This window comes from Lontra canadensis, unplaced genomic scaffold, assembly GCF_010015895.1.
Source record: "Lontra canadensis isolate GAN:19392208 unplaced genomic scaffold, GSC_riverotter_1.0 scaffold20, whole genome shotgun sequence".
Taxonomy (NCBI): domain Eukaryota; kingdom Metazoa; phylum Chordata; class Mammalia; order Carnivora; family Mustelidae; genus Lontra; species Lontra canadensis.
Window position 1 is genome coordinate 12,543,323 of NW_022631014.1, and position 25,359 is coordinate 12,568,681.

The window sequence follows — 25,359 nt, forward strand, 5'->3', positions numbered from 1 at the left end:
ACCATGTTTTACATTAGATCTTCGGACCTTATTCACCTTACAGATGAAAGTTTGTACCTTTTATCAACCTCTCTCTATTTCTCCCACTCTTCAGCCTCTGGCAACCACTTTTCTACTTTTTATGAGTTTGACTTTCTTTTTTTTTAATATAAGGGTCCATGTGTAAGTGATACCATGTAGTATTTGTCTTTCTTTTTCTGGCTTATTTCAGTTAGCCTAATGCCCTTAAGGTCCATCCGTGTTGTTGTGAATGGCAGAATTCCCTTCTTTCCCATTGCTGAGCAATACTCCATTGTGTATGTGTGTGTGTGTGTGTGTGTGTGTGTGTGTGTGTGTGTGTGTATTCCATTACTTTTTTATCCAGTCACCCATTAATGGACACTTAGGTGGTTTCTGTGTCTCAGACATTGTGGGTGATGCTGCAGTGACTATGGGAGTGCAGACAATCTTTGAGATCTTGTTTTTATTTCCTTTGGTTATTTACTCTGAAGTGGGATTGCTGGATCGCATGGTAGTTCTATTTCTGATTTCTCGAGGAGCCTCCATACTGTTTTCCATAGTGGCTGTACCAATGTACATTCCCACCAGCGGTGCAAAACAAGTTTCCTTTCCTCTACTTCCTTGACAACACTTGTTATCTCCTGCCTTTTTAGACTCATAAATTTTTTATGCTGAAGTGAGCCCCATGAAATAAGCTCAGCTACACTTGCCATTTTACTTACAAAGAAATGGGTCTCCAGAGAGTGACATGAGTTTCCCAAGATGTCCCAGTTGGTTCTTCACCTTTTGCCCACAGAGAACCAGAGAATCTTGTGTCTTCTTCAGGGAATGCCCTCACCCTTCCACAGTCAGGTGGGAGGGATAGGGGAGGGTAATATGCTTTTCCTCAGGCTTATATCCATGATGGTTTGCACCCCTCACCTCAGAGGCCGTCTGTTCTGTGGGCACAGGATGGGTCGCTGAAGTACAGACTCACCATTCAACAAATCTTGGCAAGAAGTACAACTTCAGGCCTACATTCTTGACGGGCTTGTGAGAAATGATGTTTATAATGTAAAGGATGGCCAGCAGGATGCTCATCTTTTGAGAAGCTCATGGTTCCCTCCCCACCCCCCAAGATGATCTGAGTGCAAATCCCCAGTAAGCCACAAATAAAGTGTCCCTGAGTGAACCACTTCACCTCTGTTTTCCCCTCTGAAAAGTAGAGAGAAAAATTGTGCTTCTTTGGACAGGATTCTTGTGAGGATAAATGACCTTATTCACTCACATAGGGAACTTAGAAATAGTACCTGGCCCAGAGCAAGTCTTCGATAAACTTGGGCTATAAATAGTTACTGTTGCTCCCCTAGATTCAGATGTCTTGTTGGATTTAGCCAGATAAGCAAGGAGCTTTGAGAAATGAAATCAGGGTGATATGTACACTGTAGGGAATGCTGTTGGGGAAATGGTTGCATTGTGTTGTTCTCTCCCTGAGGAAGCAAGGAGAAATTTCTCTCAGCTGCCCCGCTTAGGAAGGGTGTTTCCCTCACAGTGTCCTCTTCGTTTCTGATCTTAAGGACACTTTAAAATGTACAGAGTAGAGGTCAGCAAACGTCTTTGCTAAAGGACCCGTTAGTAAATATTTTTTGGCTCTGCAGGCCCTAAAGCCTGTCCCTGTCCCAGCTCCCCAGCTCTGCTGTGGAAGAAGCCAGAGATGGCATATAAACAATTGGATGCAGCTGTGTTCCAATAACACTTCATTTACAAAAACAAACTTCAGCCCCTGATGTTCATCATGGTTTTTGTATATCCCCCTTCCGTAGCAACTAAGTCGTGGCTCTAGAGAGTATGTGGGCCCTGACAACACCCCCTGCTTGCCTTATAGTCCACATTTATCTTCTTGTTGTCTTCATTCCACCCCTCCCTCCCCCGCCTTTTCTTTTCTTGTACTCCTTCTCTACTGTTCTTATCTATAGGTTACATGAGACTTTTTTGTTGTTGTTAAACAGGATGGAACTATCAGTAAATACATCAATTATGTACAGTCAACTTAAACATGAGGACTCTAGAAACCACTTCTGACTCCAAGTTCAACCCATGTGGTTAAGCAGAGAAGCAGACCTTCCGAAGTGGGCTGCCGCCCAATGTGCGTTCACTGCTGACGTGCCTGCTACGTGCAGACCTTTGCAGTTCGCGTGCCCTTGAGCCTGAGAGGCTGAGAGGAGAAAGACAAGGGCTCCCAGTAGCCACAGAGTTCCAGTCCTTCCTCTCTCATTGTAGAAATTCTTTTAAATGAAAACAGCCTCTTTGGTTTGCAGGCCTAACTCTGGCAGGAAGACAAATGATTTTTTTTACAGTATCAGACACGCGGTTTCCTGTCTATGTTTAACTTGCTAGCAGAACATCTCAGCCAGCTGGTTCCCCCTGGACCTATTGTGACCTTAATCACATGGCCTCGCGCCATCCAGCCACCCAGTCTGTATTGGTCACATGCCTTGCCACACCGCATTGAGTCCTATTGGTTTCTGAGTCAGAGACGACCCAGGAGTGTGGCCCCCTTTCTCTTAAACCCCACTTTGGGGTGGTTCCGTCCCAGCATCATGGAACTGGCTTCTTGGGGAAACTCTTAGCTCTTGCGTGGAAGAAACACGAAGAATAAATGGCGGTCTGGCAGCTGTAGGACTTCTGGGTGTGCTGCCTTTGAACTGTGCAGACACTAACTCAAAAGAGCTGTCTCGCCAGCTGTGCGTTTTTGTTTTAGGAGAAACAAACCAGATTGACTTTCCGGTCGAAATGCAGAAGACAAAAGTAAGTGTGGAAATAAGGTCGCGAAGAGTTGTTAGAAGAGGAAGAAAATTATGGCTGGAAGTCCCTGGTTTCATTCCTGGGAAGAGAAATCAGTTATTTGAGGTGATGACTCAGGGCTCCAGGGTTCTTGGGTTGTGAATGAGCGGGGTTCAAAAGCAGCCTCTGAAACTGATTATGGCCCGTGTCTGGCCAAGAAAATAATAAAGGTCATCCGTGCCAGAGGGCATCGTGACTCAGTCGAGTGCAGCTTAGAATATATTAGTAGCATCTCTGGACAAAGCAACTCTTTTCTGTAGATTTTTTTTTTTTCCTTTCCTAAGCAGCACAGTAAACGAAGAAGCTCTGAGGCCAGATGTGGTTGCCTGTTGTGACTTTTTCCACTCTGGAACCTCATTTTGATGTGAATCATGGCCTAGCGGAATCCAGTCAGGACATGATCTGTCTGGAATCCCAGCCACTGGATGTGAGTGACCAGCTAAACAGTTGGTCTGATCAGGTGGTACGTCTGCCGTCTTGCCTCACCCCCGTGACCACCTCCTCGTGTTCCACAAACAACACATGGGTGGGTGATGGCCAAAAGTGTCCACGGAGACCCTTTTGCTGCTTTACAAGTGTCCCAGGGTCCCACCAATGGAAAAACACCAGCGCGCTAGCTAACCACCATGAAATTGACTTTCATTTCCGCTCATACTGAACTCCAGAAGCTGTATTTACCACCGCTTGGACATCTGGCGGACATGCTTTTGCAAAACCTTTTCTGATCCTGAAATCACTCCTGCATGGTGCTAATTATGCAAAATATCAATTTTACCAGCCGTCATTATACTGTCATTAGGAGGGAACCATTTTGTTTATCTTTGGCTTTAGAAAACAGCATGAAAACCAGTAAGTGGATGTATAGGAAGTCCACTTGGACTTAATGTAAAGAGGAAATTTTTAAATAGCCCAGTGTTTAGACCTTATCCTCATAGATCTACAGCTAGATCTCTTGTGATTAGATTATGGAATGATTTACAGAGGAATGGGGTCTCCCTGTTGTTACCTTTCATCATTTCAAGGACATAATTCATATTTTTACTTTAAAAAAATATACCTCGTGTTGACTCATGAGGATATAGCTGGTTCCAGTGTCAAGAACAATGGATCCTAAATGTAGGCATTAAAATTCCTCCCATTCCTTCTTTTTTCAGGTCCCATCCTATTCAGAATACCTATTTCTCCCATCCAGCTGAAGTCATTGTTCTCTGCCTTGGCTCCACTTTGGAAACACCTGAGAATCTTTAAAAACTATTCATTAACTGGGTCTTAGCCCTGCAGTTTCAGATTTAATTGGTCTGAGGCCTGGTATCAGGATTAGAAAAAAAAAAAAAAAAAAACAACCTCCCCAAGATATTCTAATATGCAGCCAGTGTTGGGAACCACTGAACTCAAGACAGTTTGTTCTGCCAAATATTTTTAAATTTTTCATCATGTTCCTCACATAACCTGGAAAGGATGGTAACAATTAAAGAATGACAACCACCACAGGAAGTAGCTGAAATTCAGCCTTCCAGGTTCGAGGAAGAAAAGAAAAAGAACAACCAAAAAAAAAAAAAAAAAACCTATATTATCATATCCTTGAGGAATAATAGGATTCTTTATTATAGGGTAATCTCGTGCTTTCCATAACTTAGAAGCAATTGCTTCCAAACAAGTACCTCACTGAATGGAAGCATCTGAGGTTTTAGAACTGATGAAATCATACATCAGAGCAGGCATATGTTAACCCCAAACTGTGACTAGAAAGTTGGATGGCATATTTGGGGTATCACTGCTTTGGCAAAGACAAACGAGGGGAGGTGGTGTGCGTAATGGTAGGAGGTGAAGATCCTCAGGTAGGAGGATCTTTTACAAGCTATGGTTCCCCTGAAAGGCCAGAGGACAAATGAGGATGTGTTGCAAGTGGCCGAAGGGGGATCCATAGTGGGAATAATTAACATGTTTTCCAAAATGGGCTGGTGTCCCTGTTGGAGAAGATATTGAAATAACTTACTGTACTTCTGCTTTCAAGCTTTCTGAGAGCATGAAGTGCCCCTAGACAGAGTAGAAGATGACATCCAGGTAGGCAGCCCAAAAAAGAATGGAAAAATCAAGGCGGGTGGTGGAGCCTAACAAAATCCAAGCTAAGTGGTCAGGCTGCGGCTCTGTCGGTGGTGAAATAAGCATGTGATCATTTCTCGGACAAAGCCTGGCTTGGTTTAGTCTCTCTGTTATGTTGGTTGCCCTCCCAAAGCCATAGTGACAAAAGTAGCAAAAATCTATATTCCAAGGAAGAACATGAAAGATGGTAAGTGCAATGGAAGGAAGGCCTACCACAGCAGAAACGGAATCAGGGTTTGTTTGTTTGTTTGTTTTGTTTTGTTTTGTTTTTAAATTTATTTATTTGTTAGAGAGAGAGCAAGCGATCACAGGCAGACAGAGTGGCAGGCAGAGGCAGAGGGAGAAGCAGGCTCCCCGCTGAGCAAGGAGGCTGATGTGGGACTCGATCCCAGGACGCTTGGATCATGACCTGAGCCAAAGGCAGCCGCTTAACCAACTGAGACACCCAGGTGTCCCCGGAATTAGGGTTTTAATGGCCTGGAATGACTAGTGATATGAAACTTAACAGATTCATGGAAAATCGGGCATATAGGTTCAGGCAATTGATTGCAGAACAGTAGCTCATCAAAAGCAGCTTGGCATCTGCTCATGTGATAAAGACCCAGGGGTTTACAAGTGAGTGAAGGTCATTTTGAATTCAGGGGATCTGGCAGAGAGTGTCAAAACAAAACAAGAGAACCAACTGACCAACCAACAGTAGTCTTTAACTGCCCTCCTCCGAAGGGCCGGCAAGAGTCCCAATGTAATCTTTGCTAAACAGATCACATTCTAAGTATTGTAGTCGGGTCTAGTGAAACATGGAGAATCTGGAATAGCAAGAATGATTTCAGAGAATAGATCGCTTTACACTTAGGAAAAGGACCTGGCATTTAGTGGGGGTCTGCTGTGTGCTGGGTAGACAGACTTCAGAGTCTGGTGTATAAGTCTTTTGAAGAGCGATTGAAGGAAACAGATGTGCAACCTGAAAAATAAGTGGTTTAGGGAAGCAGATGAAATGCTCACCAAGGGTTCAAGAGCTGACCTCCATCCCACAGAACAAGAAGCCATTTTTTTGTCTTTTGCTTTAAAGAATAGCATGAAAATCAGTAAGTAGATGAGCAGGAAGGCCACATTTGACTTAATATAAGAGTAAATTTGTAAATATCCCAGTGTTTAGACTTTATCCTAATAGATCTGTAGCTAGACCTATTGAGATTAGATTATGGGATGATTTACAGAAAAGTGTGGTCCCTCTGTTGTAACATTTCCACCAGAGTTTTGATCTCAGGAATATTCCAGAAGAGGTTGTCATACCAGACTGGACCACCTTTAAGGTACTTTTGTTGGGGAGAAAGGTAAGAAGGAACTAATGTAAGGTAGACAATGGAATAGGATGCACAGGCTAGGGAATGGCTTAGTTTTAAACTATGTATAATTGGAATAAAGCAATCACAAGGACAAGAGGGAAGACATTTTCCATTATATTGGGAAAAATTATCCTCAGAGTCTGTCCAGAATGTCAGACTGTTCTGTCAATATTCTGGAAGCTAAATTCAATCTTGTATGCCCAGTGAGCTCACTGTCCTTCTGTTGTTTAATTAAAATGATTCTTGTTGTTTGCCTGAATTTAGTTGTTTGCTTTTTGTTGGGACGATGGATGAGAAATCCTATCTCACTCCTCACTCCTGTAGCAGTTGATTTCGTAAATTCTAATGGACCATTTTCTCACTGGCTAGCACTGAGTGCAGTTCTACTAGGGCTTTGCAAACAGGTCCATTTCTATGGCGGAGCACCAAGGAACTTGGCCCCTGTTTGCTAAAGCCCCGCTTCTCAAATTGGACTGTGAAAATGAAGCAACTAGGGAACTTGGTAACATGCAGATTCTGATTTAGGAATTTAGGACATAGCTGAGATTCTGCATTTCAAATGAGCACCCATGTAATGCCTGCTGAGGTTGTTAGTCTAGGGAACACTTTGTTTTCTTTTTTTTTTTTTTAATTTGAGTATAGTTGATACACAGTGTTACATTAGTTTCCAGCATAAACTGAGGAATTTTGAGCAGCAGGTTTGCCAAGAGATTCTTTCTCTATCATGCCACCAAAATGTTTACAAGACCCGTGCTCTAACCACTGAACTATGGAGGCTTCTCACCACCAAAATTTTTTATAAAAATGCAGAAAATGTTGGTAAGATCTTGGAACTACCAAGTTAGGAAGTTGTGTGTGTGTGTGTGTGTGTGTGTGTAAAATATGGAGGCTTGGTGTGTTTGTATGCATGTGTGGTGGGACAAGAACAAAAGAAAACTGGTAAGGATATGGGATATAACAGAATCAAGAGAGACAGTTTGTTGTGCTTCATATGAAATCCTTTATCTCACTGTCTGGGGATCCCAGTGTGTCTGTCCCTAAAGAGGTCTGTGGATCCATAATAATTTCTTTGCATGTTGAATGAACCTATGTGAAACATATTCAGTAAATATATAGGAGATAGCGATATCTGTGGTTCACTTTTGTCATTTTCTTTATTGTAGCTGGATCCGGCTTCATTAGGCATATGGTCGAGCTGAGTTATATCCCTCAGAGGACGACATCCAAACCAAAATCACATGCCTCCATTTTCCCAGGACAGCCAGATGACCTCCCAACTTTCCTAAATGAACCTTCTACTTTAGAATGGCTATTTCACTTCAAACTCTCAAAATCTATGTTATCTTAAACTTATTTCTGACTTATTTCACTTTTTCGGGAAAGAGAATCTTGCAGCTCATTTGGTCATGGGGAAGATAGGTTCTCTAAAAGCCACATTATCATTCAACATGACACAAAAGAGGCCAACAAGACATCAATCAAACCACATACTTCGTGATATTTTAATGCTTCTTTACCAGACCAGGATTTTTTTTTCCCCTGGTTGGAAATCTGTAAAATATGTTATTATTTAGAATTGTTTTTTGTTAGGGTTCATCACAAAATAATGCAAGCAATTCTTGAGTGTTTTCTACCTCACCTTAGAGAGCTTGACAAACACTTAAGAGCTTGGCAAAGATCTCTTATAAGCCTTATAAAAACCCCAGTGGGGCTGGTCCCAGGTTGTCTTCATTATGCGGACGAGGAAGAGAAAAAACACAAAGCTAGATCTAAAAATCAGATTCCAAAGTTTTTTTTTGTTTGTTTTTTTGTTTGTTTGTTTTTTAAAACAAGTTATACTGCTTCTAAATACACAGGACGGTTTCTGTAAAGTTTTTAATCTCAGGATCTACTTTATTTTGGGAGCTTCCTATTGCCTGATAAAATGTTACTAGTTTGAATTTAGAGTTAGGTTTTTGTTTTGTTTTGTTTTTTGTTTTGTTTTGTTTTGTTTTTTTAATTTCCCCGCAAATTGCCAAAAAAGTCAGCTTCTCGGTGTGCATTGAAAAAGCCATGAAACTGGATCTCAGCTCAGTGTGGTGTCCCCCACACTGTGGTGGGGAGGTGAAGTAGCAAGAACGTATTAGCACATCACTTAGTCCTGAAACAATCCAGAGAACTCCCCTTCCAAGAGCAGCCCAGACTTCAGGGCTTTAAACATAGTGGCTGCTGCGGAATATTGTGTGAAATAGTTTAAGCAAAGTAAAGGGACCTTAAATCCCAGGCAGCAGACAAAACAGCGTGGTGAAGAAAGATGACTGGGTTATATTGGGAGACTTTTGGGATAAAAATCCTCGAATAAGCTGTTTCAACAAAATGTACTTAGTGTTGGTCTGTTTGGAAATAATAGTTTCTTGACTGAAAACAAGAGTACTTCTAACGACATGAACTTCTTGTCATTCCTGATACCTGTATCATCTTTTACAAACATATTATTTCATCAGAAAAGAAGCCCCATGTCAGTGAATCTGGAATATAGCAGAGGAGCCAGCACAGGGACATTTGGACACCAAGAGTCACTGATAACAGATGTAAAAGACTAAGCTTCATGAAACTGTCGAGGTATAAAAATTCTTTCTGTCGTAATGCAGATGCTTGCATTTTGTTTCACTATACTGATTAGGATCTCCATTTCATATTCAGCAGAGATGGCTCTGGTTGGCCGCCTGTTCCTATTTTTACAAGAAATGCACCTAGAGGCACCTGGTTGGCTCACGCGGTTTGAGCTTCTGACTCTCGGTTTCAGGTTAGGTCATGAAGTCAGAGTTGTGAAATCGAGCCCCGCATCAGGCTCTGCACTTGGCATGGAGTTGGCTTGAGATTCCCTCTGTGCCTCTCCACATCTCCCCGCCCTCTCTCTCCCTCTCTCTCTCAAATAAATAAATAAATCTTTTTTTTTTTTTTAAAGAAAATGCATCTGACATTTCCCCATTAGGATAAGTTTTGTTGAAGATCATTGGTATATATCATCAAAGTGTTTAGCATCATCATATACTTTCTGTGTCCACTGAATTGATCATGTAGTTTTTCTGCTTTAATTTATTAATGTGGTAAACGGTAGTGGGTTGTTTTGTTTGTTTTTGGCACTAAGAGATGCTTTCCTGGTTTATCTTTGTTTCATGTGGTCTAATGGATTTGGCTTGCTATTTAGTTAGAATTATTTTTTTTGAAATCGTTAAAATCACTGTACATGAGTGACATTGTTCAGTAATGTTCTCTTCTCATACTCTTCTTGTCTGCATTTGGTTGTACTTATTTTCATAAAGTACATTGAGTCTTGGTACATTTTTTTTCTGTTTTCTGAAAGAGTTTGTATAAAATTGAAATGACCGGTTCCCTGCAAGTTGGGTAGCTCTCAGCTTCATCTGGGACTGTTATGTGTTTGGGGCTTTTGGGGGAACACTGTTGCTCAAGTGTTTTGGGTTACTTTCTTCCCCACTTTTTATTTAAAAACATTTTAAACTTGTAGAGAAGTTGAAAGGAGCATGGACGGCAGGTACCTTTGTATACTTTCCCCTTCTCAATATTTACCGTGTTAACATTTTACTACACCCTTGTTTCTCTTTATGTGCCTGTGTGTGTGTGAGCATGTGTCTGTGTAGATTATGGTCAGTACTCAAATGTCCCCAAAGCTGTGGGGTCACTGATGTTTAAATTCAGAATCCAGTCAAGGACCAGCGGCTGCCTAGGGTTGTTTTGCCTCATCTGTGTGTTTCTTGTTTTTTATGACATTGACTTGGAACAGGCCAGCTCTGCTTAATGAAATTCTTTTTGCTTATTGAGATGTAATTGACGTCTGACCTTACATCAGTTTCAGGTGTACAGCATAAGATTCCTTGTATGTATATATTGCAAAACGATCACCACAATAAGTCTAGTTAACATCTGTCACCACACATGGTTACAAACATTTTTTTCTTGTGATGAGAACTTTAAGATTTACTTTCTTAACAACTTTTAGAGATGAAGTACAGGATTTTTAGAATCACTAGGTTGTACTTTATATCCTCCAGACGTATCTTATAACTGGAAGCTTGTACCTTTCGACCACCTTCATGCATTTCTCCTGTCTTTAACCCCCGCCCGTGGCAACCACCAGTCTGTTCTCCAAATCTACACATTTAGTTTTGTTTTGGATTTTTTTTTTTTAGATTCCACATATAGATGATAAACTATTAGTCTTTCTCTGTGTGACTTATTTTGCCTAGCATAATGCACTCAAGGTCCATCTATGTTGTCATAAATGGCAGGATTTCCTTCTTTTTCTGGCTTAATAGTATCCTATTGTGTATATATATATATCATATATACATATATATATCAAACTCAATTTCTCTTTCTTCCTTCCTCTCTCCTCTCCCTGCCTCCCTTCTGCCGTTCCTTCCACATTGCAAGAACATGTCTTGCAGCATCAGTTGGACCTTTGAAAGAACCAGTAGTGTTTATATATATATATATATATAAAATTTTCTTTATCCATTCATCCATCAATGGATATGTAAGTTGTTTCCATGTCTTGGCTACTGTAAATAATGCTACAGTGAACATGGATGTGCATCTATCTCTTTGGAGAAGTGATTTCATTTCCCTCAGATTGATTGGATTCTGACTTAACATTTTTGTAAGGATTCTACTGGTGTTTTTATTTTAGGAAAATCTGGCATGGGGGGTTGACAGTTCTGCAAAGTTCAAATTCTGAGATGTGTGTTCAGACATGTTAATACCAAAGACCCTAATTTGACAGTAAAAGGCTCAAAACAAGAGAGAGGGTGAGAAAAAAAAAATTAAGATATTAGGAAAATGTTTTATTACTCAATTTCTTTAACATTTATGAGATTATTCAAGTTTCACAGTTTTTCCTCAGTCAGTTTTGGTAAGTTACACATATATATTTTTAGGACTTCAGCGATTATTTTCAAGTTTTTAAATTTATTAGCAAAAAGTTGTCATGATGCTTTGAATCTTTGCCGTATCTGTAATGATGCACCTCTGTGCCTTTGCTTTATTGCCTTAACAGTCTCACAGAGGCTTATGTGTTGTATTAGTCAGTATGCATGGCCAGTTTGGGGTGTTGTTGCCCCCCACCTTGTGTCTTTGTTTCCTATCTCGCCGATTTCAACTTTTATCTTTACCATCTCCTTCCTTCTATTTTTCTTTGGCTCTCTAGTCTTGGCCGCTTTCCAGGGCTCTTGTCCTCTTCTCTGTCTTCTTTTCTACATTGAATCCTGTGCTGGCTGACGGTCCTGATAGCCGCCATAAGCATCCCTCTTCAGCGAAGCCCCACCCCTTTGTCTGTGTCACTACCTACCCTGCAAGTCTCCTCTGCTCTGACCTCAGCTCACTTCATGTACATTTCCCAGTTTCCATTTCTAGGGCATGGGAACAAATAATACATATCCAGCAGTGCACTGTAAGATTTCAAAATAATCCATGCGAAACACAGTGTTTGGCATGAAGTCAGTGCTCAGTAAATGAGTGCTGTGCTTTTTGACATTATAATGAACAGAATAACTTGAGACAGGAAGTTCTCCCTACTCCCCTCCCCTCACCCCCTCCCCCACAACCTATCTCTCAAGCATGGTTTCCTTCTTTGGATCTCAGCCAGTTGCATATATATCCTGTTGCTTTAGATGGTATTGGCGTGTGAAAGCTTAGTGGTTAGACTGTCACTGTTATCTTCAAGAATCTCTGAGCTGTCATGTGGTGTTTATTTACCCACGCACTAAAGCATACAGGGACCAATCATCCCTATCCCTTTCTATTGCTTGGATGAATTAATATCTTGGTAAATTTGTGCCCCAAACGCCTTCATTAAGTAGAGGAATTGCCAAAACTACTGCAAATATTAAAAGTAGGAGCCCATCTCTCAAATTCACCGATGGTGATGTAGCTTTTATCAAAACACATTAACTGACCCACCTGTGGCTTTTTTCCTATGTTGACCTTCATTTATTGTCCTTTTTACATTTATTGTCTTTTTTACAATATTTACAATTTAAAAATATTTACAAATGATAGATAGATAGATTTTTTTTGAAACTGAATTATAGAGGTTCAGTTTGAAGTTCCTTTTAGCAACCAGTGTTGGATTTGGGTATAAGAAGGGACTTGGAAGAGGCTAAGAGCAACCTGTTTTTATGGTCATTTGTGTGCGTGCGTGTGTGTGTGTGCGTGTGTTACTAGGCAACTTGTTTACTTTTAAATGGCTCCTAAGGAATGTATACCATGAACTTTCCCCTTGAGGCTTTCTGCCAGTTTGTATTTTTTTATGGCATACTAACATTTATCTTTGACATTTGTCTTTAAAAAATATTTATTTATCAAGGCTCTGACATTTGCAAAGTGTTTCTTATTTGCAACTAGGTCTGGCCTCTGCATGTGGGGCACATTTGGTTGGAGAGTTTCAGAATTACTAAATAGAATTTGGCATTCATTGCTAGGGAGACAGCTTGGTAGTATGGAAAGAACAAAGGCTTTGGAGTTGCTCAAACTTGGAGGAAACATGCTCCCCTATTTGCCCTTGAGTGGTTTATCAAACTCAATTTCTCTTTCTTCCTTCCTCTCTCCTCTCCCTGCCTCCCTTCTGCCGTTCCTTCCACATTGCAAGAACATGTCTTGCAGCATCAGTTGGACCTTTGAAAGAACCAGTAGTGGTCCTTATATGTTCAGACAAGGAAATTAATTTCTTAACCCCTAAAATAGGATAAATACTTAAAGGGGTGTTCTGAATATCAAATGAGATTACATATTTGAAATGTCTGGCACATTGTCTGGTGCTCCAAAATAAAGTTAGTTTTATCTCCCCTTTCCTTTTCCCCCAAGAGCATCCAAAATAATATACTTAGCCCAGTAGCAAGGCATGGGCTCTATAATTATTCTTGTGATTTCTCTTTTGAAAAAAGACCTCTTTTCATTCCAAAATAAAATACAAATACAGAAAAGCACATAAAACAAATGTCCTACTTAGTGAATAATGTTAATGTTCTTGTAACCCCTGCCCAGGCCCAAAAAATATAACTTTACCAGATATCCCAGAAGTTCTTGCATGTTCCTCAACTCAATCACAAAACTCTTCTTCCTTCCGGAGTTACCACTATTCTTCTTTTGTAATTATCACTTCCATTGTTTCCTTAAAAGGCTTTATCATCCAAGTTTGCATCTGTAGACACTAGCTTGTCCTACTACTACTACTACTACTACTACTACTACTACCTTTTTATTATTATTATTATTATCATTATTATTATTATTATTATTATTTTGGTAATTTGATATACCTACAGTTTCTGTTAATCTACTGCCCTCCCCAATTCCTTTTTTGCCCCTTATAGCACATCATAACCCCTGTAATCTGTACTACTTTAGAGTCTGGATTTTGCTGATTGCATTCATGGTGCAATTCGCTGCCTTTCTGTGTTCCCTGTATTGTTTGCATATTGGCAGCTGGATCTGGAGTCTTCATCAGACTCAGTTTAGATCTCTTTGGCAAGTCTATAGGTTGGGTTCTGCTCCTCCATCAAGGGTAATTATGTCTGACTATTTTGTTTTGTGATATAAGTTGGCATGGATGCTTGCTGCCTAGATCCATTTAATTAATTAAGGGTTAAAAATTTCTATCAGCTAATTTTCATTTGTTAGCTGGAATCATTTAATAAGGAGATGCTTTCTTCAACTCTTTGGTTACCCTGTGCTATGGTTCCGGTGAAAAAGTCAGGATGCATGCTTGATGTTTCTCTTCATTTTCTAGTTTTCAGTATAATGAGCTGACATCCTATTATCCTCAGAAGTTGATAAATTGGTTTGGTTTGGTTTGGTTTTTGTTGTTGTTGTTTTGGAGTTTTTTTATTTGTTTGTTTTGGCTAACAGCATTTATTTCTCATAATTCTTGAGGTTGGGAAGTCTAATATCAAAGTACCAGCAGATTTGGTGTATTGTTTGTTTTTTCCTTTTTTAAAAAGTTTTTATTTTTTTTTTTACTTAAATTCAATTAGCCAACATATAATACATCGTTAGTTTTTGATGTAGTGTGCAGTGATTCATTAGTTGCATAAAACCCAGTGCTCATCACATCCTGTGCCCTCCTTAATGCCCATCACCCCGTTACCCCAACCCCCCACTCCCTTCTGCAATCCACAGTTTGTTTCCAAGAGTCAAGAGTTTCATATGGTTTATCTCCTTCTCTGATTCCTTCCCATTCAGGTTCCCCTCCCTTCCCCTGTGGTCCTCCACGCTATTCCTTATGTTCACATATGAGTGAAACCTTATGATAACTGTCTTTCTCTGCTTGACTTACTTCACTCAGCATAATCCCCTCCAGTTCCATCCATGTTGAAGCAAATGGTGGATATTCATCCTTTCTGGTGACTGAGTAATATTCCATTGTGTATATGGACATATTCTTTATCCATTTGTCTATTGAAGGGCATCTTTGCTCCTTCCACAGTTTGGGAATTATGGACATTGCTCCTATGAACACTGGGGTGCATGTGCCCCTTCTTTTCACTACATCTGTATATTTGGGGTAAATTCCCAGTAGCACAATTGCTGGGTCCTAGGGTAGCTCTATTTTTAGCATCTTGAGGAACCTTCATGCTGTTTTCCAGAGTGGCTGCACCAGCTTGTATTCCCAGCAGTGTAAGAGGGTGCCACTTTCTCCACATCCTCACCAATATGTCTTGTTCCCATCTTGTTAATTATTTTTAAATCATTCTGATATCATAAGCTTAAGCATACTTAATGGATCCTAGTGCATTCCTTTTTTAAAATCTTCATTAAATTTCAAACTATCCTGTCTTGGCCAATGAGAATCTCTTCAAGGTGGCTTCTGGGTCTTCACGTCATGACCTTAGTAGTCTTTGATCACTTCCTGTTACATGGCATAACAAAATATTCCAAACTCATTATTGCTAGCCCCAGACCTAGAATTGGCCATTTTGCCAGGAAGCTCTGATTTCTTCTTTGGAAGTATTCTATTGATGAGGCATTTTTTTTTTTTTCTCAAGTGGAACCAAGAGCCATAAACATTTATAAGAAATTGAGTCACAGTGAGGTTAAATGACTTCCTCGGATTTTATGGTGATTAATTACAGATACAGGAATAGGATCTCAGTCTCCTGGTTTCCAGTATAGGGCTTCTTCCTTCACACCACATCCCAAGTACTCATGTCCCAGGTGCTATATGCAACTTACAGGGAAACTGGTGTGCTATGAAGCATGCATTTACCAAGCAGAGAGAGGAGAGAGCCTGGCTCCTCCGTGGAATTTGGCCTTTGGAGGAGAGGGGCTCAGCTCTGCAGAATGATTCCTCATCAGATTGATTCATCAAATCTATTCCTTCATCCACTCAATAAATTTGACTTGTCTCCTTATTTATGTGCCAAGCTCTGAGCGTTACGATGATGAACAAAAACTCTCTCTTTAACAACTACAATTCTACTTTGACTGCGCCAGAGAAAATTGGCAGGAAAACTGATACTAGGGCAACATGTATTTCATTTCCTAAGTAAGCTAAGTAAACAAGAATGTTGTAGAATCCACCCAGGCTCAATATCCTTCTCTAGAAAACAGAGCTATTAATAGAACCTCACTTGGTTGTTAGAGAAATAAAGTGAGATGATGCTTATAAAATGAATTGCCTCGTTCCTTAAAGCACATTGTATGTTAGTATCTTTATTATTGTTGGGATTTCAAAGGAGGCCTTCCCACCATTTTCCATTGCAGACCTCCCTGCTTGCAGGACAGAAGGGACAGAAGGTCTGAGAGAATTCAGAGTTGCCCCTGGGGGACAGAACACATCATGCCAGAAGGATCTGCCATTGGCACAAGCTTCCTGCGTTAGTAACTTCCCAGAGACAGCCGAATCTCAAAATCTCTGCTCTAGGAAATCCTGGCAGAGACGAGTTCTAGTGCCTTCCCTCTGCCAAGGGTTCTTCGCTTTTTTTGTGCATGTGCCATGGACTTCTTGGAAGTCCGGAGAACCCTGTGGACCCCTTCTCAAAGGGATGTTTTTCAAATGCCTAAAGTATAATAAATACATGGGGTTTCAAAGAAAATTACTGATGTTGAGAAATACTTGTCCAATATTTTTAAAAATAAATTTGTGATACAGTAACATGTGCTTCTGTAGTCATGTTTGAAATGACAGGATCTAGCATCAGATCTAAGGTACCGAAATGTCTCAGTGATGAGTATAAATGATACACCAAGACATCTGCCATGAATGTAACATGGCATGAAAATATCTGTGGTTCCTATTGGTGACAAAGTCATAGCTACAGATGCTAATAGGAAATGTTAAATTTTAGCTAATGGCTGGAAAAAACAAAAAGATGTGATTTTTGCCCATTTACATTCACAGATTGGCTGAACTCTGCCCATGTAGCTCAGCTAACAACTTTCACTATTACCCTGGAGAGCTTTACTTTTTATAACTTAGAGAAATTCTACTCTTCTTTGTAATCCTTCCCTCCCAGAACTTTACAGGTATCCCCCACTATCCAAAAAGAGAATGTTCCTATGAAACCTTCTGCAAGCCAAAATGGCATAAAGCAAAGAAGCAGTTACCATTAATTTATTTGGAAACATTTTTTGAGCATTCCCAGACCCCCCCAAAATAACCACGTTGAGGCTTTTCTGATACTGTGGGACACATCTTGTTAACGGATGCCCAAAATAAATCAAGATAAAGCACAGATGTTCACGGAGTTCAAAGCTATGGTGGCTGGACGCTGAGATGCTAAGTACGGTCCTCAGGGAAGGAGCTTGGTGGGGCCAGTCTCGCTGCTAGAACGGACGCCCCTTCTGTAACAGCTCGCTGCAAAACAGACACTTACTGCTGTTTTCTCTTCTTGCCTCCTTCCGTGGAAGTGACAGTCCTCTTTGGATTTCTTACCCTTGGCAAACTCAGGTATTAATGTAAGTCTTTTGTACGAGCGAGTGGCATAACAGGAACGTCTAACAAGTGGAGAATACCTGTGTCTGACTCGATGTGATGTCACAAGGGAGCATAATGTGATGGTCAAGTCTATGTAAAAATTCCAGTGGATTTGAATTGAATCGATCATCGTATGTTGTAGGCCCTGGGGTAGACTCTGACAAAAGAGATTTTAGGGTTCCTCCTCGCATAAGACTTTTTTCTTCCCAGGCAGGGAAAAGACACATATTGGCAGGGACACTACTCAATAGCGGTTCTTGGTTAGAAACCAAAGAGAATGGTCCACACACCTATAACATGCCCTTTGGGATGCATTCTCTAAGAATGGCCGATATCACTTAATCGATGGCCAAAAATCATGTAGTGTAGGCCTCAGTGAAGGCAACTAATTTAGCAAGTTGAGAGGTTTTATTTATTTATTTATTTTAAGATTTAATTTATTTGACAGAGAGAGAACAGGTAGGTAGAGCAGCAAGCAGAGGGAGAAGCAGGCTCCCAGCTAAGCTGGGAGCCTGATGTGGGGCCTGGGATCATGACCCGAGCTGAAGGGAAATGCTTAACCTACTGAGCCATCCAGGTGCCCCAAGTTGAGAGTTTTATAAAGTCATTCTTAATTGGCTGTCACCAGTGTGAATGTAGAGACAACATGGCATAGGGTTAAGAGCAAGGTTAATTGTCTGTCTCCAATCAGGCAATTCATTTCAGGTATCAGCTTTGCTATTACCTAAATGCATGATCTTGAGAAATCATTTAATCTGTCCGGCTCTTAGCTTTCCTGTCTGTGAAATGGGGCATACAGTCATAGTTATATCTACCTCATAGAGCTGTCTGTCAATTAAATACAAATATTCTAGAAAACTCTTAGCACACAGCCAGGCTCATACTGAGTATTTGATTTCTGGGCTTTTGTGTAATTGGGGATTGGCCGAAAGAAATGCCTCCTGTTAGTTTCTGAGTGAAGGAGATGCCAACTTGTGCGTATACTTACAGCTGTTGGTTTTCTAGTAGCAGCCCAAGGGTTAATACTGTAAGAGGGTGTGGGTGGCTCCTGTTTAGACAAAACCACATCCCAAAGCTCCCTTTTAACAAGGTTTGCTATTGTTAGGGTTTTTCACCACCTCTTTGAAGTTTCAAGATTGACAGATGTTATTCAGTAATTCCTGACCCACCAAATTTTTACATGTAGGTTTTCAAAAAGAAATCACAGGAAATTTGAGGGGAAAGTAAAACTTTGGTTTCTGATATTGAACAGGGGCGGGGGTGATTTCTAGAATCTTCTTCACACATAAATTTCAGGGGATTTCTGTTTTTGTGTTTCCCTCAGCCTGAAAAAGAATAGCAGTTAACGAGGAAGATTCTTTTCATCTATGGCCAGGAATTACAAATAAAATTAGCAGCAATAAGTGAACTGTTCATTTGAACGTGTTGCGCTCTTTAACCCATTGAAGACACAGCCAAGTAATTATGCCATTAATGTTTGTTTGTTTGTTTTAATTTTCTAGTTCTGTCATTGCCCCATATGTGAAAGAGAATATTCACCTTGGACCAAAGTGAAGTCTCCTCACGTTCTGCCAATGCCTTAGAGGTTGTTAAAAGAAATAACATCTATAGAAGAGGGGCCAGCAAACTTTGTCTAGGAAGGGCCAGGTAGTCAATATTTTAGGCTTTCTGGACCAGGTATTTTCTCTGCTGCACGAACTTCTTAGTCTCTTTCTTTTTCTAAACAACTCTTTAAAATACAAACAAACATTTGTAATGTATGGGACTTTACAAAATAGTCCCTGGGGCCATGGTTTGCCAGCTCTGCTCTAGAACAGAAACACGTGTGAGGGCTCTTGTCCTGTGGAAGTCATCATCCATTCAGCTTCTGTGACCAACATTCACTTGGTGTAGGTACCCATTCTGAGCCAGGTGCTGGGTATAGCGAGGTGATCAGTATGTGTAGATTTACCCTATAGAGCGCGCTTCCTCTTGGGGGAAACAAGCAACATGGGAATCAAGCCGATTTATGATGATAAGGCATCTTGTGTGGAGGCAGACAAGTGGGTGCTTGAAGCAGACCCATCCATGAGATCCTTCAGATAATAGAGGCAGAGTTACTGGGAGGGAACATTGTTTCCCACTTGGACACCTCCTTCATCTGGCCCCTTACCCTTGCTCTCCAGGCTCATACTTTGCTGAACAATGGGGACAGTCCGTATTTGTCCACATGAACTGTTTCTACTTTTGCAGTTCCAGTTCCCTCTGTCATTGCCTTGTTACTTCCACCCCCCACTCTCACCACCTGTCCTTTGTCCCATTCATGCCTCCCAGTGTGAGCAAGAGTTTGGGTTTTCAAGTCAGTTACCATATTGTTTCCCCTTTCCTGTTCTTTTTCATGCACTAATTGATCTTTCCCCATAATGGTGATTGTTTTGTCCTCTTGTTTGCTGAAATTCAGATGTTCTGGGGTTACTTTTCCGGGTCTTTTTTAGTGCCATCGGATAGACATAAGAGCTAAGGTTTTCATCTAGAATATATAGGCAGTGGAAGTTGGCGTTTCTACTTAGAACTGACCTTAAGACCAGGCAGGACGTCAAGTTAAACTCGAATAGCCCCTCAAAATAAAAACCCGAGCGCCCCAAACCATCACAGCACAAGCTTCATTTTTCACTGTGCTTTGTTAAGTGATGATATCAAATACGATCTAGGTAATGGGTTCTCTTCAAGAGGCTATGGTTCTCTGCCTTTCACCTGGACTATATTCTTACTACTGTATCCTCATCAAACACCTACAGTAGGTGAAGACTGCCTATTGAACAATTACAGATACTTTCTCTGACATGATGTCCAGTTCCTTCACCCACATTTTTTCTTTCGGTTCCCTTGCTGGAGTTGGCAGTTTTGGAAAATTGCTCTTCCTCAAGCAGATCATACATTCGTAGTTTCTAACCTAACATTCCTTCTAGCCATCACTGACTTTTTCCCATCTTCAACTGACCACCTCAGAGACAGTCCTTGCCACCGTGGTTCCCTGTCTCTCTAAGCTTTTCTACATTCCACCAATGCGTGTAGACTGCAGCATACATTCCCCACCTGTCCCAGGTGGCCATGTGTTACTATTCATCTGTGTGCGTGTCCTAATCCTCTCCTTGTGTTGTAACCTCTTTGAGGGCAGGGCCACACCCATGGTAGTCACCCAGCAGCTCTATGTTGAACGAGCGAATCTAGCATCTGATCATGAGGTCTCCTTGTTAGTAGGTACCTGTGAGGGAGAATGAATGACACATAAAAGCAATAGGATTCTGGCATTCTTGCCCAGTGGAGACAGCCCACCACAAAGCTCTCCCTGAACCATAACTGCCTTTCACTGTTGCTTGCCGCTGTTTCTATTCGTGTTTTTCTTCCCTAAAGGAAAACCATGTGACCAGAGTCAGCCAAGGCCAGTGTATGAAGTAAAGTTTGACATACACGACACTATGTGTGGTCAGATAGCTGGGGCTAAGGACTCTCCTCCATCACCGCACAGGTCTGCCTCAGTGGTCCCAATTAGAAAACCGGCTACATTTCCTTCTTTTTACTCTTCTCACCTTTGTAGTAATATTTCCACTGTTGCCAGTAAGATTTCCTGTTCTACGAAACTTCAGATCAACATGCACATTGAAAAGAGGGATGTTGGGCACCTGGGTGGCTCAGTTGGTTAAACATCTGCTTTTGGCTCAGGTCATGATCCCAGGGTCCTAGGATCGAGCCCTGCATCAGGCTCCCTGCTCTTTGGGGAGCCTGATTCTCCCTCTCCTCCTCCCCCTTATCATGCGTTCTCTCTCTCGCTCTCTTTCCCAAATGAAAAAATAATACCTTTGGGGAAAAAAGAGGGATATTGGGTGGATATGAGGTAACTGACTTCCAAAGAGACCCTTTTGCACAGACTCCTCTCCCCACTCTCTTCCTACCACCTGCTTAAGGGTGGCCTGAATATTGATCAGAATAGGACAAGCTGGAGTATATAAAAGAACAAAGATGATGATAGAACTGTGCCAGTCTCTTCATTTTTATCCTGTGCCATCCATACAAGGCAGGAGCTGTCATTCTTTCTTTATTCCCAAAGCCTCCTTTAATGCCCTGGGTTTAGTTAACACTCAATAAATACTTCATCCATTTATCCAACACTTACTGAGGACCTGATGTGGGTTCAGTGCTGTTTCCAGTAGTAAAAAAGGAAGACGTGGCCCATGGCAGCATGGAGTTGTCAGTCCTTTGAGGGTGGGAGAAGTAGGAAAAATAGGGAAAGACCCCATAACTGTAGTCATAGTGATTTAATTCAAATTGTGCCAAGTTGTCATATAGGAAAAATGTAGAGTGTTATGATAATATATAAAATAAAACACTTTCCCACATTTTCCTGGATCTCCTTTAGAGAGTGACATTGAAGCTGAACTTTGAGGGAAGATTAGGAGACCTTGAGTAGGTGGCCAAGGTCAAGGAAGTCTGGACAGGTGCACCCACCGTGGAATAAAAAGTCATAATTTATTATCCACAAAATCTATGCAGATGTTAAAACATCTAGGTGCTGCAGATATGGACCCATTCTCTGACCTTGCATACCCACTGAACCCAATTTCTTCTCTTCCTCCTTTTGTTTCCACATCAGAATATGCCACCAACAACCCTGACCTGTTGTTAGTCATATTCCAAGTGACAGGCGTCAGCCTCCTGCCACCGCTGGGAATCGCCATAGCCGTCATCATCACCTTCTACTGCTACCGTGTTCACCGGCAGCAGAAGCTGAGCCCGTCCTGGGAGACCAGCAAGCCGCGGAAGCTCATGGAATTCAGCGAGCACCTGGCCATCATTCTGGAAGACGACCGCTCTGACATCAGCTCTACCTGCGCCAACAACATCAACCACAACACAGAGCTGCTGCCCATTGAGCTGGACACCCTGGTGGGGAAAGGTCGCTTCGCTGAGGTCTACAAGGCCAAGCTGAAGCAGAACACTTCAGAGCAGTTCGAGACCGTGGCAGTCAAGATCTTCCCTTATGAGGAGTATGCCTCCTGGAAGACAGAGAAGGACATCTTCTCAGACATCAACCTGAAGCATGAGAACATCCTGCAGTTCCTGACGGCCGAGGAGAGGAAGACGGAGCTGGGGAAACAGTATTGGCTAATCACCGCCTTCCACGCCAAGGGCAACCTACAGGAGTACCTCACGCGGCACGTCATCAGCTGGGAGGACCTGCGCAAGCTGGGTAGCTCCCTTGCCCGGGGCATCGCTCACCTGCACAGCGACCACACTCTGTGCGGGAGGCCCAAGATGCCCATCGTGCACAGGGACCTCAAGAGCTCCAATATCCTCGTGAAGAATGACCTGACCTGCTGCCTGTGTGACTTTGGGCTTTCCCTGCGCCTCGACCCAACTCTGTCTGTGGATGACCTGGCCAACAGTGGGCAGGTAAGTTAGACCTGGATCACCTTACTTGCAGGGGGCCTACGCCACCTCTCCACCCATCTCTCATGTCTTTTGTCTCAAACAGCCCTATGCGCTGAACACCTGCCTAGAGATGCTAGCCAACTTCAGGAGTTGCCCCTGGGCATGCCCCACTCTGTCCTGCCAGTGTGCTTTTCTAATGAACAACATTTCCCCTCTGGTTTCTGCCAAGCCCATCTAATTCAGACAGACGTTCTTCTCCTTAAGTCGGTCTTCATTTCTCTCGCATTTGCAAATGACTTTTCGTTGCTTTGAACAACCCCATTTGTGCTTTTTTCTATCTTTTTCCTCTCTTCTGCTTCTACTCAGCCCTTCCTACTCTGAACTATTGGTGGCTACCTTGCTTTCTTTTTACCTTTCTAGAAAGCAGCCTCCTTCGAGCCCAAATCCACTTGCATTTTTGCTCCCATCTAGCACAATGCCTTGAAACAGTGAAAGTGACCAATAAATATTTGAGTGAGTTGACAGACTGAGTGAACATACAATTCTGTGGTTCCTTTGAAGCCTCTCACAGATGAAAATAGAAATCTTTTTGGGTAAGGAGATATTGGAAGGTCACTAGAAAGTACCAAGCCATCCTTTATGAATAAGAGCGCCCCATCTTTTCACACACTGGAAGCTTGATGTGGATTACAGTACAGTCTGGAAAGCACCATTATTTCCTCTAAGTAGGTGGGGGGGGTATGTGCTTTTGAACCATTTGGTTACTGCTCAGTCTGACCTCTTGGGTCCGTGGCTGCACAGCCAATGTTCAGATAAATATATCGAGTGAAACATGGATGGAGTAATATGACAGGGTAATGAGTCATGCAGTGACCTATTAAGAAGAAAACTTTCTTCTGTTACATACCATTAAGAAACATTCCTTGGGACAATAATACCAATTTACCTGACCTTCCTTAGCTTCTTGAGAAGGTAGGACTTCACTGTTACTTAGTGAAGCCACACATGCTATAAAACCAAACGTTTAAGTGATCCCTTCCCTAGAAATATCTTTCTTTTTCCCTATGTATGCCAGTGTTTTCACATTATCATAGTCAAAACAAAACTACATGGCATGGCCATCAAAATTATAAAATGGTCTAGATTTAGTATTTTATTACAGAAATACTTTCATGCAGTATATTTTACTAGAGATTTTATGAAATTATACTACATTCTTGGCACACTGGAATGTATCATAGAGTAAACAAAGAAGATTAAGACAGTCCTTAAGTGACTGAAACTAATGACAATGATTCTTATTTCCCCCATAAATCTTGGTGTTTCAGGAATGAGAAAAACAGTTAATTTGCGAAAGCAAAAATAAAGATCTAAAGTAGCACAGACGTCTCCCCAGTTATCTCTGAGGATGTTATTGTATAATACGATGACATATATCATGAAACTAGATAAAGCAGCTCTGGGGTTTGGCACTTCCTTATTTTGGTATGCTTTGTTTATATTTTTGAAAGTGTTTTCAGGGAGAGAAAACCTATTTTTAAAAATAATTTCATAAGCTGTAACTTTCTTTGCCTGTCTCATGATTTAAAAGAGCACTGCACTTTTCAGAAATCATCTGCATGTGTAGAGGACAAACATCAGTTATATTTTTAAAATAAAGATGCAGCTGGAATTGCATGATGGGCCTCAATGTCTTTTATTGCTTTAGGTGGGAACTGCAAGATACATGGCTCCAGAAGTCCTAGAGTCCAGGATGAATTTGGAGAATGTTGAATCCTTTAAGCAGACAGATGTCTACTCCATGGCTCTGGTACTCTGGGAAATGACATCTCGCTGTAACGCAGTGGGAGGTATGTATGGACCACCATCATGGGGCAGGGCTTGATGCGTCTTCAAAATGATGTCATGCCTCTTACTTCAACCATGATTCCAGGGGTATAATAGTGTTAACCCCACAGTTGGAGCTAGTTGAGATCTGTTAGTACACAGCCATTCCAGGAGGATTGGGAATTGTGCTAATAAAGGCTAGATTTTTAAGCTGAAAGCCATGTTTGGCGTATAAAGCTTTCTATCCTCCTTTCTGAAGTATGATTACTTTTCTTTTGATATATCTCACCAGATATTTAAATATCTGGCAAGAGATAAACATGAAAACAATTCATAGAATTAGTTCTATTTATCCAATGGAAAATATTATTTATATATGTTATAAAAATATTTATATTATAAAAATATCCAATGGAAAATATCTGATTTTTGTTTCATTTTCTATTTTAAGGGTTCTTTTTGAACCTTAAGAATTATAAGGTCTAGGTAGTGGATTTGGCTCAAAGTTTATTTTTATGGAAATGACTTTACTTTGTTGGGCGAAACAAGTGGAACGATTTGGTATATTTGTTTAGATTTGTAAAACTCTAGTAGAGAAGTTTTTAAGGAATGCTATGGTATTCTTCATGGGTGTAGAAGGGATGCCACTGCTTTAGACAGCATTATCCTGATCTCCATGGACATGAGAATGGCTCAGGTCTACATTTTTATCCTTTTCGCATTCTTCTCAGTAGTTTCCATGACTGAAACTTATGCATCTCAGCTTGGTCTTGGCTGATGGCTAAGTCAAGCCAAGCCAACTCTAGTTTTATTTTTAACTCTTTGTTTTGTAATATTTTTAGACTTACAGAGCAGTTGCAAAAATAGGATAGGGAGTTC

At 41.2% G+C, this 25,359-nt stretch overlaps 1 protein-coding gene across 3 annotated transcripts in view; it reads left to right on the plus strand.

The window, feature by feature from the left end:
* The window catches only part of TGFBR2 (transforming growth factor beta receptor 2), an 85,595-nt gene that overhangs the window by 45,848 nt on the left and 14,388 nt on the right, over window positions 1-25,359 (plus strand). For all 3 annotated transcript variants that reach the window (XM_032861027.1, XM_032861028.1, XM_032861029.1), the window contains 2 exons: window positions 21,875-22,674; window positions 24,362-24,503. In XM_032861027.1, the coding sequence (XP_032716918.1) occupies window positions 21,875-22,674; window positions 24,362-24,503 (942 nt within the window). The remainder of the gene's footprint in view (window positions 1-21,874; window positions 22,675-24,361; window positions 24,504-25,359) is intronic.